This window comes from Corticium candelabrum, chromosome 9 (assembly GCF_963422355.1).
Source record: "Corticium candelabrum chromosome 9, ooCorCand1.1, whole genome shotgun sequence".
NCBI lineage: Eukaryota > Metazoa > Porifera > Homoscleromorpha > Homosclerophorida > Plakinidae > Corticium > Corticium candelabrum.
The window spans coordinates 7,410,981-7,425,605 of NC_085093.1; the positions used below are offsets into that span (position 1 = coordinate 7,410,981).

At 42.0% G+C, this 14,625-nt stretch overlaps 1 protein-coding gene across 1 annotated transcript in view; it reads left to right on the top strand.

Moving 5' to 3' along the window:
• LOC134183968 (splicing factor 3A subunit 3-like) overlaps positions 1 to 14,524 on the top strand; it is a 31,381-nt gene extending 16,857 nt beyond the window's left edge. The window contains exons 9-20 of the mRNA XM_062651562.1: positions 6,359 to 6,424; positions 6,484 to 6,620; positions 6,676 to 6,716; positions 13,211 to 13,283; positions 13,349 to 13,421; positions 13,481 to 13,546; positions 13,602 to 13,703; positions 13,761 to 13,840; positions 13,911 to 13,941; positions 13,995 to 14,085; positions 14,166 to 14,221; positions 14,294 to 14,524. Coding sequence (XP_062507546.1) covers positions 6,359 to 6,424; positions 6,484 to 6,620; positions 6,676 to 6,716; positions 13,211 to 13,283; positions 13,349 to 13,421; positions 13,481 to 13,546; positions 13,602 to 13,703; positions 13,761 to 13,840; positions 13,911 to 13,941; positions 13,995 to 14,085; positions 14,166 to 14,221; positions 14,294 to 14,371 — 894 coding nt within the window. The 3' untranslated portion in view covers positions 14,372 to 14,524. The remainder of the gene's footprint in view (positions 1 to 6,358; positions 6,425 to 6,483; positions 6,621 to 6,675; positions 6,717 to 13,210; positions 13,284 to 13,348; positions 13,422 to 13,480; positions 13,547 to 13,601; positions 13,704 to 13,760; positions 13,841 to 13,910; positions 13,942 to 13,994; positions 14,086 to 14,165; positions 14,222 to 14,293) is intronic.
• Positions 14,525 to 14,625: the final 101 nt, after the last annotated feature.

Genomic DNA, 14,625 nt, shown 5'->3' on the forward strand with positions numbered 1-14,625 from the left:
CCATTTGTGTCTAAATATTATATCAACCCAATTCCACTGGTGGTATCAATCACTGGTGAGCATACCAGCATCCTATTCAGAAAGGAGGATTCGGTCTCGGGTCTGCTAAGCAGTCCACTTTGAGGCTTTTCTTGGAGGTTGGGCCAACACTATAAGTCATCTTCAACATCGTGATGATCATCTGGGTAATATTTGTGACAACCTATTGAAGGTCACTGAGAAGAAGCGATTTCATATCTTTTGGGATTAGACATCTACTCTGGCTGCTCTTCATAAATCTTTTGAAAATACTAATCGTATTTCCACCCATTTAATGGCAGCACTCTTATTAATACATTTGGTGCTATGTGCCTTTGTACTGTATAGTTAGGGAGTAGGGTAGAAGCCATTAAATTTCGTAGAGGATTGCAGACAAAGGAAGACATCACTGATGGCTATATTTCTGATTCTGATTTGGTTGCTTCCTCCTTATATAAAGTGTCAGTAGGAACTGACCTTATGCGTCACTTGCACATGCTGCAGACTTTCATCAACTGTATAACAGTAATGTCCTCCTTTCTCTGCAATATCCTCCAGGGAATTCCATGACTTCTACGCTATTCCCTAACCACACTGTACAATGGCACATGGTACCAAATGTTCTAATAAGAAATATGGAAAAAAGATTTACCATTAGTGGCAAACCTCCCAGACAATCCGAAAACCTTCAAGCAAGACGTCACAAAGCCACAAGACCTGCTTAACTCAACCAAGTTCTTAATTGGTACAACAATTGTTGTGATCAAGTCAGAATACATTCTTGTGGTGGTCCAAACTCTCACGTCTCGTTAGAGGCATTGTACCTGGTTTGCATCATTTTACCCTCAGTAATGACAACTTTGTCAATGCTGTTTGTCTGCGGCTCAGTAGAGCAATTCCAGGTTGACAGCGATTGGACCAATGCATTGCCCAATGTTCCCAGCCAATCGACACTGAAAGCGATCATGCCCTTACCTGTAAGTGAGGCGGATGTCCCATCCACCGGCGTGACAATGTCTTGGATTGTTTCTATCAAGTCGATAGGATTTCATTGTAGGAAGGAATTGATGTTGCAATTTGAGGACAAACATAGGCCTGACATTGCCATCTACAATTTCAGAGATACAAAAACAACTTCTAGACACGGTGATCACCCACTCATTAGCAGTACGACCTATCACTTCAAATTGTAATCAGCTAGGCTTTGTGGCAGCTGAAAGGAGGTCAAAGATACCAAAATATTGCTAAGGCATTAAATCTTGAACATTTATTTCATTTGCTTGCCTTAGATGTACGGTATTTCTGCACATTTAGCTTCATGCTGGTATAAGCGAGATTACCAGAAACTTGTTTGTCGGACTCTGGTAACAATGCCAGCATGTTGGTATAGCGTGAGGGAGTGCCAGTAATGCCAAGGGAGCAACTACACATGGGTGGTACTTCTACTTCTCACTCGCCGTAATTTGATTTATTGACCTAGGGAATGCTGCTGCTCCTGAAGCCAAGCTAGAAAAGAGAAAAGTTGAACAACCAGAAGGTATTGAGAATGGATCTTCACAGTGTGGCAGAAGGTCATACATAATTGAAAAATCTAGCAGTACTACTAAAGTACGATGAGCTCAGTGGAAACAAAACAAAAGTTGCTAAGCAATGTGGAATATCTCGTCAGTGCGTACAGGATTAGGTTTAAACAAGCAGAAGAACACAGGTCTGACAGATAACGAAGAGAGGAAAGACGATGAAGAAGAGGAGGATGAAGACAGAGAAAATTAAACATTATAGCATTGATTATATACTACATCTAGATGAAAAATATACGTCTTGGTGTTTATTTATGTTAGTTAAATCAATATCTGAGAACGGATGCAGCGTAGATTATGGGTCCAGTCTATAGGGATGTTGGTCAAATCATCTCTCTTTCTCCTACATGCCAGTATACCCCGGGGTATACCAGTACCCTGGCAATCTCTGGTTTAAACCGGCATGCAGCTAAATGCACGGAAATACGGTATATGACTGATGGAGGAACGAAACTGAAGAGACGCTACAAGAAATTTCAAGAAAATCACTAGTTGGTTCAGGCCTAATCTCCAGTCAATTTGAACTACATTGGATAAGGAGAATTGCTGTCTGTCTACAGAAGGGTAACGCGTCCATTATTAGCAACAAAACATCTGCCATTATAGGAAGGAATGAAAAGTGCCTGATTACTGATCATACTTTGTCAGCGAGACTTTGGTAGTGACTTTATGTAAGTAGCTGTATGGTTTTTGTGTGGTTTCTAGGGTTTAGTTTTGTAGTAGAGTTATTGTTATTTGAGTTAGTTTTCTTGTTGTACTTGTACATGTTGTTTTCTTTTATGTTACTCTAGTGTTATTCTGTACCGACCAAGCTTACTAAATTAGCTGCTATCACTTGTGATTACCTTTTTTTGAGTTGAAATAAAAGTGAGTGTGTGTGTGCATGGGTGTGCATGTGTGTGTTCATGTGTGTGTTGGAAAGAGAGTCTCAGAGTAAAGGAAAACTACAGGATGGCTATTGGTAACTGTGGGAATAGTTTGAGGAGAATGTATATAGCATTTTGCTTGAATGACGATCCATGTTTGTACATGTTAATATGAATGATCATTATTTCAACCGAATATTGGAAGACACTCAGCCAGTCTGTATGTTTGACGTGTCACACTCCAAACCCAGCGTACACAACATCACACATGTCAACCCTAAGTTTTCCAAACATCTCACACATCTCAGCTAGTGAAAATAGTGCTAATGCCTTTGACTACTATGACTTTGCTCAATCACAGTTTGTCTTTGTCATATGGTATTGTATAACCGGTTATTTCTGTGGTCATGATAGTTCTGCGAATTCTGAATAGAAATCACAGAGCGCATAAATATAATTCGCAGATATTTAGTCCATCCTTGGAGTCCCAAGCAGTCACTGTTTCGACATTGCGCAGTTCTTTTCTCATGTTGCATGTGTCATGTGCGTGAAGTTTGCTTTGCGCTCATTTCAGTTTTTGTTTGGTATGAGCATACGTCGTTATTTCAGAACCCTTCCTACACCAGTAGAGACTGGCATTGGAGTGAAGCAAACCGCACTGTATCCCGTGTGCTAAATGAGAAAAGCGGTGGATGCCCTTGACCCTGGGAGATATTGATGAAGATGTACAGAAGTTTGTGAAGGCATTGAGAATGGCTGGCACCCCTGTGACAACTGCTGTTGTTTTGGCTGCTGCTACTGGAATCGTCATGGCTAAAGACATGACTCTACTAAAAGAACGCAGAGGGCATGTCACTCTAACCAAGAGCTGGGCAGCTTCTCTTATGCATAGGATGAATCTTTTAAACGTTGTGGTACCTCACAAGCCAAGTCTACGTTATCTGAGTTAGAGTTTTAACAGGTGAAACATAGATTTCTTGCTTGTATAGCAATACTTGTTCAGGAACACGAAATTCCTCCCCAGCTAATTATCAGTTGGGATTAGACAGGTCTCAGTGTTGTTCCTTCATCGAACTAGACCATGGCTGAAGGATGTAGTAAGAATTTTTAGTGCAAACCTAGGACACAAACGCCAAAAAAATTACTGCTACAGTAGCTGTAGCAATGACTGGTGAGGTATTTCCCATGCAAATTCTGTATACCGGCAAAACAGAAAGATGTCATTCTGTCTACCAGTTCCCCCCCCCCCCAGTTCCGATATATGGCACACACCCAATCACTGGGGGAACAGTGAGACAACGATCCGACTGATCAACAGCATCATTAGTCCACATGTTTCTTCTGTTCAAATGGCATGGGGCTCTCACCGGATCATCCAGGACTCGTTGTCTTTGATGCCTTCAAGGGTTACAAAGGTTCTGAGATCAAAGACATATTACAAAGACATAATCTTTTTGGCTGTCCAGGTTCTGAACAACTGCACAGATTGTCTCCAGCCTATTGATCTTAGTGTCAATAATGCAATTAAGGACTGCCTTTGGAGCAAATTCACCGAATGGTATGCCTCAGTTTTGAAAGAGCAGCTGGAGAATTGCATGCAATGTAGATGCAGTGAAAGTTGACTTAAGATTGTCCATCATGAAAGAACTTGAAGCTAGCTGGATTGTCTCAGTGTGTGACTAACTGAAGAGAAATTAGCCTCGTACCAGACCCTCTTGCAATGTTGTGCCCGGGTCCCATATAACATGACAACTCCGGAGAGGGTCTGGGATCATCCTGCCTACCGTTTATGCTGTTAGATGATCAAATTAGCTCGTATGTCACCAAGCCTCACGCTCCTAATACGATTTGTCTGATAGTTATTCTCATGTGTCACACGGAATGTCTTGCAACCGACTTGACCTTCCATTCGTCCTCTACTTGTTTTCTTTCAATGTTGATATCCGGTCTCTACGCAAGCTCTACGTATTTGCCAACTTTCTGGGAGAGAGGACTTCCTCTCCAAGAGAGCGGAAGTCCTAGTCAACACGTGCACCGTGTCTGACGGCACGCGCTGCCAGAATCCAGATGTTCCCGAATTGTACACGAACTTCCCGATTTGTATTGTTCTCGTAGCCTAGCACAGTACTAGAGCGGCGCCTGCTACCTAGACTGCTAATCGAATCACATTGGACCTCATGACACACAGCTTCAGATAACGTGAATCGAACTCAGGATCGTGTGAATGAATCTCTTTCTATGTAGTAAAATGAATCTCTTCCCATGCAACTACAGGAACAAAATGTAAACAGTAAATGTATGCAATCGGATATCACGGCTAGCATAGCTTTGATGGAAGGATGGCTTCATAATTTATTAAGAGCATGAAAGTGTTGACGTTGGTGACATGAGGTGAAACTTAGATGATGTAGGGTGGGTGACATTAGGTGAAGAAAGTAGGAGGGATGATCCCAGACCCTCTCCAGAGTTGTCGTGTTATACGGGAACCAGGCACGATGGCGCAAGAGGGTCTGGTACTAGGCTAAAGAGAAATAACATCATTGTCCAGAATGGATTCAAGGAATCTGGCATAGTTAAAGCTTTTAACTAGTAGTGGCGATCTCAGCGAAAGCATGAAACAATACTTAGTGATGAATAAGCCATCTTGTGGCAATGTGTGGTACCTATTAGTAGGTAGTGGACACTTTGATGTGAAATTAATATACTGTTAATGTATGTGTACAAGCAACTGTCTTCCTGGGTGAAACGCAGAAATTTAATTCGCAGTAATTAACACTGTTGTCTAAATTCTCAAATCGCAGAAATTTAAGACCTCAGAAATAACTGGTTGTACGGTAATTTGCGGCAGTTGTTCTCTGCAATGAGAATATATTGATATATAAAATACGTATAATCAAGTAAAGCTATTGCACTTTTAGAATAGCCTCTCTGTGCACTGAGCAATTTATCACTCAAGTTTGAAAGTTGACTAAAGTTTAAATTCAGAAAATTTATTGTAAATAGAAAATATTTTGTAACAAGTTTATCAGTTTTGCTATGAAACACTTTCAAGGCTTTACTATTACTGTTGTTGTCTGACAACATTTCAGATACCATTTCCCTTTGCTGCTGCACGCTGACAAGTTTGCAATGTATGCGTAGCAATCGTAGCTGTACTGTACCAGGTTTGGAGCTTATACTACTGAAACTAATTCTAAAGACTGGTTCTAAAGCCTGGTTCACAATACTGACGCTGATGTTCACGTCAACGTCTGATGCCCATGTCAACGTCAATATTGTGAACATGCTAGGGCCACTGACACTGAGCCCAGCATCACAATGTTGACATTGACGCTGGAATTAAACCAAGGTGTAGTCCAGCATCAACAAACGGAAGTACTCAGTGTCAACCACAAGCATGTGCTCATTTTCAACCAATCAAAAGCACACACCCTTGAACTACAAATCCGAGACAGCAGTGGATGAAGCACCGGCGGAATCCATGAGGAAGTACCCGTGAATTTGGCGAATCCAGTTGAATGATAAAAAGACTATAGGACTGAAGGAAAATGCCCGTGGAATTGTCTTTGCTGTCGGCATCGCTAAAATGTTTTTTAATCCACTTTCGTCTCCTTCCTGCTGTTTGAACTCTGTGTCTACGACGCAGTAGAAATAGCAACAGAAGAGCCACACAATAATGGTATTTGTTTATGTTGGTCGTGCTGACTTGATCTTTGGACCATCTGATCTGTTCGTCGCGTCACGCAAATATTGTGAACAAGTCAACGTCAACGTCAGATGTCGACGTCGGCTTAAAAGTTCTAGAATGCAAACTGTAGGAAATCAAATAGAAGCTTTTATCCAAGTTTAGGTTTGGAAATGACAAGTGCAATGTGTTTTGTTGCTGTGTTATAGGAACTGGCAGGAGTTATGAGAGAATTTGAAGAGAAATGGGTTAAGGACATGCTTCCTGGCTGGAAAGTGATACAGTGATGTTGTACTGTTATGACTTGGACATTGCAAAAGTGTTTTGACAATAGAGAGATACTGGCAGTGCTATGACTCATGCTGGAGCTCACTTGGATCTTTCAGCATTCTCGTCTGCAGAGGAATTGGCCTCACTAGGGCTTAACCGATTGAAGTCGGCACTGCAAGCATTGGGTGTCAAGTGTGGAGGGTATGTTTTGTATCTGGTTGTAAACTTGATTGTTGAAGTATTTGATGTCAATTAGAACTCTTGAAGAACGAGCTCAGAGACTTTTCAGCACCAAAGGTATGCACGCACACACACGCACACACACACACACACACACACACACACACACACACACACTCATGCACGCAAGCACACACACATTCACACACACACACACACACACACACACACACACACACACACACACACACACACACACACGGTGGAGTGAGTGGTCGACACGACCAAACTCATTTATGGCTTTGCTTATGTCTCCAAACACCAATGCGTGCCGTGCAGGAGCATCCACAAACATTGCATGTGAAGTTCCCACTCTTAGAGATCGTCTTTTGTTCCTGCCTTTTTAGTGAAGTGTTTTCAAACGTTGGTCTTCAAAATGATCTAAAGATTTTTTGCAGTAAGATCTCCTCGGAGTATGGGGTTTATTCCCAGTATTAGCACCGTCTGCTACCGAGCACATCCACAGGTTGCGGATTGTGGAACAACCCAAAGATATAAGGGCTAATTAGCTGTGAAATAAGCAGGCCTTGCTTGACAAATAAGCAGTCACGGACAATCTGGTGGCAGTGTTATCAGAGAGTGATGGGATAACAGGTGGCACTGTTATCTCTATAAAATGTCACAGATTCTCTATGACGACACTGGGCATGGCGAGTGCAGCCACCATAAATAGCTGTTGCTACAAATTCTGATTTGGTTCATAGCAATTCAGCATAGTATCTGTAAGCAGCTGTGGTCACTTTGGCTCTAAAGAGCAGTTTACTAATTTGGGGCTTAGTTTTCTGGTGAGCTTACTGCGTTCATACATGTTTTTTGGCATGTTGTAATCGTACACCTGTCAACATATAACACATACTTGAGGAGATAGTGGAATCAGTTCTGCACACGGTCATTTCACTATAATCTATTCTATTGTGCAGGTTCTTTATGGTGACTTGTTTTGTTTGTGTCTTTCTCTATTTTTCTTCAAAGTCTAACAGCGATGGGCAAGTTGTGACGGGGACAGTTGTAGAATGGCAATGCAAGCCTTTAGCTACAACCCTGAAACATTGGCGGCTCAGGTGTGATGGCCATTCTGTTGTTGAATTGGAGTAACAGCACAGTTTGTGTCCTACTTGAGTGTCAGAGCAGCCCTATTCAGGGATAGCACTGCTCTCTCCAATAGGAGAAGGGGAGAGAAAAGGATCCCTAAAGAAAGCTTACTCTGTACAGACCTTGCTGGCTTACTGCGGTCAGCAGGCATTCAATTTTGCGGTTGAAAGAAAAGAAAAAAATGAACGATTGAAGTTGACGATTGCAACATGGAATGTAAGAACATTACGAGATAACAAAAGCAATGTCAATCTTGAGCATCAATCTGCAGTTATCGCCAGAGAACTAAAATGGTGTAATATTGATATTGCAGCACTGAGTGAGACCCACCTTTCTGGTCAACAAAGTTTTGAAGAAAGTGCTGTCACACTTTTTTCATCAGGTGTCTTTGTTAGTGAACCTCAACAAGCAAGTGTTGGTTTTGCAATAAAATCCAGCACTGTACATAAACTTGAGTTCCTACTTCAGGATATCAATTCTCATCTAATGTTACTACGTCTAAATTTTCTCATGGGTGATCTCATTAGTGCATACATGCTTTGACTGTACCAGCTTCAGATGCCTTTAAGGAAGAGTTTTATGAAGAATTGACAAATGTTATTGACTCAGTGCCAAGAATAGATGAACTTTTCCTTATTGGAGATTTAATGCTCGCGTTGGTTGGGACTATACATCATGGTGTAAAGTAATTGGTCCTCATGGTATAGGAAGGGAAAATTCCAATGGGACACTGCTTCTCAGTACTTGTACTTAGTACAATCTAGTTATAACAAACACCACCTTTCAACAATTCACATCATGGGCATGTTCTGGACTACGTCATTGTGCGACAACGTGATCTGCGTGATGTCAGACAAACACGGGTGCACCCACACACACACACCCACCCACCCACACACACACACACACACACACACACACACACACACACACACACACACACACACACACTGGTCAATGACCGAATGGCACTGTATGTAGCTTACATTTGCATATGGAGGAGTTTGTTTACTCACACCCAATGCTTTTCCTACAATACATTTGATGCGTCCTGGGTCCTGGGATGCATTGAAGGATGTTGGGATACAGATTTCAGACAGCTGGACACATCCTATAATGTGCATTCTTATTAAAATTCATTACACCGGTAGATTTCAACTACTGTGTATTCCCCATAAGGTACCTTTTGGACCTTCCCGGTGATCTTTGTATGGTTAGAAACCGCAGGGCTTGGCGTTTTCATCTAAGCCCTTCCTACAAAGGAACAGAAGGATACAAAGGGTGGAGCTTTGGTTATTGTCCAATTATCTTGTAAGACACACACACACACACACACACACACACACACACACACACACACACACACACACACACACACACACACACACACACACACACCTGCAATTAGAACCATTTAGGTTTAATTATTTAACCGGAGCAGCTCTATTGAGCACATAGTCTCTTGCACAATCCCTCTTAATGTGCACGCGAGGAGTGGAGAGGGTGTGGTGCCTGAACGCGAAAGAGGGTCTGTTCAAATCCGGCAGATAATTGGGAACGGAAAGGAGTGCTAACACCTGACATCATCTCTTTAGCACGCATAGCACGCACCTGCCTAAGGTGATGGCTAGCTATTATGTCACTTGACAGGCTGTGAAGCTGAGACCTCATACATTGTTGCATGCACATTGTTCTGTTCTATAGAGTGTACTTAGCAGATCATGTTCACTAAAGGGTACTTAGCAGATCATGTTTAGTAAAGGGGACAGAGACTGAGGAGATTGAGAAGTAACAGTAGGTCATTCCCTCATACAAGGTACTAGGAACCTGAGATTCAGATGGCAAGCTACTGTGGGATGCGAATACCGTTCAATTGGTCAAGGTGACGTACATTGTATTGGTGGTAAGAGTTGACCTTACTTTAGCGGTTTGTAAACCCTAGACCCAGGAAGTTTTACGGTTAACGCAGTTTAATGGCTCGCTCACAGGCTAAAAGTTACTGATGATGATCATGCACGAGTTGACCCTGTACTAAACAACCAAACTCACCAGACCCAGGAAGGTTCGCAGTTATGAATCACGAGGTGAAACTTACACGATGCAGTAGGAATCTCTGCACCACTATAATATATGTCACCTTGACCAATGCTGAACAGCATTTGCATTCCATGCTAGCTTGCCGTATCTGAATCTCAGGCTCTTAGTACCTTTGTATGAGGGAACGACCTACTGTTACTTTTGATCTCCTCAGTCTTTGTCCCCTTCTAGTGAACTACATTATCTTCTAGCTACACTCTATTGAACGGAACAATGCGAATGCAACAACCTATGATGTTTTCACAGCATGTTGAGTGACATAATTGGTAGCCATCACGTGAGGCAGGCGCGTGCTACGTGTTCTAAAGAGACTATGTCAGGTGTTTGTCACTCCTTTTTTTTGTTCCTAATTATTTGCTCGATTTGAACAGACCCTCTTTCACGTGCGGGCACGGCCCCCTCCCTCTCTGCTTATCGCGCGCGTTATTGCTGTCTCCTTCAAGGCGTACACTCTAGGTGACAATCCCAAGTAACAGGCTAATAAATAGGGGTTAGCAGTAATGATCTAGGATTCTATAGGGAAGTGAATTTTGGGTTCAACTGATGTGGTGTCTCTAATTTGTTGAGTGTACACGCTTGAGCTAGTAGAGGGATTCAGTTTGTAACACACTTGCAGGTATAGAAAAAGGTGCACCTCTGAACTTGCGCCAAAGCCATTAGAATTGTGGCACAGGTTTAACTTAATTAGGCATAGCACTCACTTGCACTTGCCTTAGTCGCTAAGCCGATTAGCTTATTTTAACACAAATTACTGAACACAGCAGTGATAATTGAACTGTATAACTCAGCACTCAGATAACCATCTCCTGGATACAGGACAGGTATTGTTGCTGAAGAAAATGGTGGATCTGACCATAGGTGTAACAATTAATTAATCAACAAGAACAAGGCGCTTGATTTATTCAACAGAAACTCTTTCCATGTTCATCATGTGCTAATTATTATCTTTTGATAGCTTGCTACTATGTACACTTGTGCCACAACCCTAATTGCTTTGTATACACCCGAAAGTCTGTTACAACCAATCCCTCCAGCGAAAGTCTATAATCGACGAATTAAGCCACATCAACTAAACAAGAATTTGCTTCCCTAGCTAGAGAATCATATAGATGGTTACTGCATAGTTATTAACTGCTATTTCATCAGCTTTATCACGTCTAGGTGGTGTTGCTGAAGACTAATAGAATATACTTGGCCGGAAAGTGTAGCCTTGTACCAGACCCTCTCGTGCCGTCATGCCCGGTTCCCGTATAATACGGCAACGCTGGAGAGGGTCTGGGATCATACCGCCTACCGTTTATGCTATTAGATGATCAAACTAGCTCGTATGTCACCAAGCCTCAGGCTACTAATACGATTACTCTAATAGTTATTCTCATGTGTCACACGGAATGTCTTGCAACAGACTTGACCTTGAACCATTCGTACTCTACTTGTTTCCTTTCCGTGTTGGTATCCTGTCTCTACGCAAGCTCTACATATTTGCCAATCTCTCTGGGAAAGAGGACTTCCTCTCCAAGAGACTCTAGAGCGGAGGTCAACATCGTGTCTGACAGCACGCTCTGCCAGGCTCCAAATGTTCTTGAATCGTACTCGAGCTTCCCAATTTGTATTGTTCTTGTAGCCTAGCACAGTAATAGAGCGGCGCCTAGTGCATCCCTAGTCCAAGCTACCTAGACTGCTGATCGAATCACAGTGGACCTCACAGCTTCAGATAACGTAAATCGAACTCAGGATCGAGCTCCCTCTGTGAATGAATCTCTTTCCATGCGGCAAGGTGGGTCTCTTCTCATGCAGCTGTACAGGAACGAAATGTAACAGTGAATGTATGCAATCGAATATCACAGCTAGCATAACTTTGATGGAAGGATAGCTTCAATTAACTAAGAGCATGAGAGTGTTGACATTGGTGACGTGGGGTAACACTTAGATGATGTGGGGTGACACTAGGTGAAGAAAGTAGGCGGTATGATCCCAGACCCTCTCCAGCGTTGTCGTGTTATACGGGAACCGGGCATGACGGCGCGAGAGGGTCTGGAACGAGGCTAGGAAAGTGCAGCTGTCATTTCAATTTTGCATTTGCGATTTTGTTATATGTAGTCACTCAATTTTCAATTTTGTAATTTTTAATTTTTAGTTAAAAATTGGTCCAAAAATTGAAATGCACGATGTACTTTTCAATTTTTAACCAAACTAAAAAACTGAAAAATTGAATGGCCGGAAAGTGCACTGACCCTCTAGTAGCTGTTGACATACCGAGTGTAGGATGTCGATTTGTTGAGTCTGGGAAACCAGTGAACTTTTAAGTAGCACGAGCTAGCACACGTCACGTGAACGTGTAGGCTGCTCTCCCTTCAACTTCAAAATTTCAAATGCCTCATTCCGTATGCCTGTGTGAGATAGATAGATTATCATACAATAATGGGCACACAAAACAGATAGAGTGCATGCACTCCTTCTGGCTGCAGGACTGGTCATACCGGTAACAAATGCTGGCTGTGAAAAAGGATTCTCTTGTCAGAATCACATTATGACAAAACTATGGAACTGTTTGTCTGAAGAGAGCATGCCCACACGTTTGTTTGATATAGACTATAGTAGAAAGTATTTGCATACTTGGACAGCACCTAGGCGTAATTGTTGTAAGAACATATTATGATGAATGTAGTCACAAACTGTTATTTACTACTAGTCTAGTATAGACCTTTGTTTGAATATTTTGGTTAATGAAACCTGTCTACAAGTTAATTGTTTGGTATCATGATAGACATACATTACAATTACATTCACTGTAGTAAACGGTTACTACCACATCACCGACTTTGGCCATGCCTCTTTAGGGCGGGGCAGATTATGCGCAACGGATGAGGACACATGTTTGAGGGGGATTAGGAAATCACTGCACACCTCTAAAACTGATTTACAGTCGCTGGTCACTAAAGTTATAGCAAGGGTTACTGTTTCCACACGGCAAGTGTAAAGGCTTGATGAACATAATAAAAGCTGTGCAGGGTGTCAATTTGCTAGAAATTGGTATTACAGTCAAACCTCGCTAATCCGAACAGTCTCGTGCCAAGCCCCATTCGGACTATGGTAGCTCTACACATATGTCATGTTTGCGGTAAAGGACGCTGCTGCAACTACTACGTGTACTTCTAAATACTGTGACAGTCAAAATTGAAAATAGTCAGACGCGAGTGTTTGCTGAAAACTAGATAATTGCAACCCGAATAAGGCTGCCCAATAGGATCTGGGTATGCAAGGCAGGACACCAAAGGTACAGTAATTTGGATTAGCGAGGTTCAGATTAGCGAGGTTCGACTGTATTGTAATTAATGGCTAATGATAATTCATTGTGACAGGAAAAGACTTGAACAAGTTGGATCCATCACTATTTATTAAAGCTAAGGGTGGGAAAGGACACAGAATTCCAATGTAAGTGAGTATATGTGTGTGTAGTTTGACTAGTTTGTGATCACCAGTTGTTCTGTGCTGTATAGGAGTGAAGATGAGAGGAACAAAGAGATAGCAGCTCTTGAATGTCAAGTTTACTTTTTTGTTGAGTTGTTGGGGGTTTGTTTTGATATGTATGATCAAGCTAAGGAGTTTATTGAGTAGCTTATCTGCTTTAGGAGCAACGCCAGGCAACAAGAGAGAATGTAGAACGAAAACAAGCCAGAACAGCGGATGAGTTAGAGGCAATGTTTTGTGTTTGGTCATTTGTGGCAAGAATGCTAACACTCTAAAATGCAGGAAGATGAAGAACCAGATGAAGTTGTTAGCGACTCGGACTCTGATGAAGGAGAGACTGTTCCATATAATCCAAAGAACCTGCCTCTTGGCTGGGATGGGAAAGTAAGTTTCCATAGTTGGTTTATGTTATGATCCTCACTTGTTACACCAATTATCAAGCCCATTCCTTACTGGCTATACAAGTTACATGGACTCAACATTTACTATGAGTGTGAGATTTGTGGTGGATACAAGTACAGGTACTGTACTGTACTAACTATTGTGTTCAAGTAGGTAGTGATTTGTAATGATGTTTTGATTGCTTGTTAGGGGTCCAAAAGCTTTTCAAAGGCACTTCTCAGTGAGCTATGAAGTTCTTTGTGTTTTGATTTTGTACTACACTGACTTGTTAAGGAATGGCGTCATGCTCATGGAATGAGATGTCTGGGAATACCCAACACTGCTCATTTTGCTAATGTGACGTCAATCAATGAAGCACAGCAGTGTATGACATTTGGCGAGATATTAAGATTTTAGTAACAGGATGTTTTAAATGCACACGTACAATTGATTGTGTGTTTCCAGTGTGGGGAGCCTTGAAGAACAATAAGGAGAAAGAGAGATGGCAAGCAGAAAGAGAAGTACGTGATGCAACAACCTGTCGTCTTATAGTGAAACCTGTTAATTGCTTTTTAATCTGCCCGTCATTCTAGGAAGAATTTGAAGATTCTTTGGGGAATGTTATCACGAAAAAGATCTACGACGATCTTAGACGACAGGGCTTACTCTAACTTCGTTTGTTCTCTATCGTAAACCTGACACCAGTATATTATTCTCTAGCTAGCGTCTTGTTTTCTCTAGTGCACTGTACTTGTACCAAAACAACATGTATACAGCTGCTAAGAGGGCAGCTATAGCAATAAAATACAGTACAACGTCTCTTATTCCCGCATTACTGCGTTTGCTCTGCGCCTTGTTTCGAATTCTGATAGTGTCCCGCTTTGTTCGTCCTCGAAACTCGTTCCTGCCCATCTCACGCCTGTAT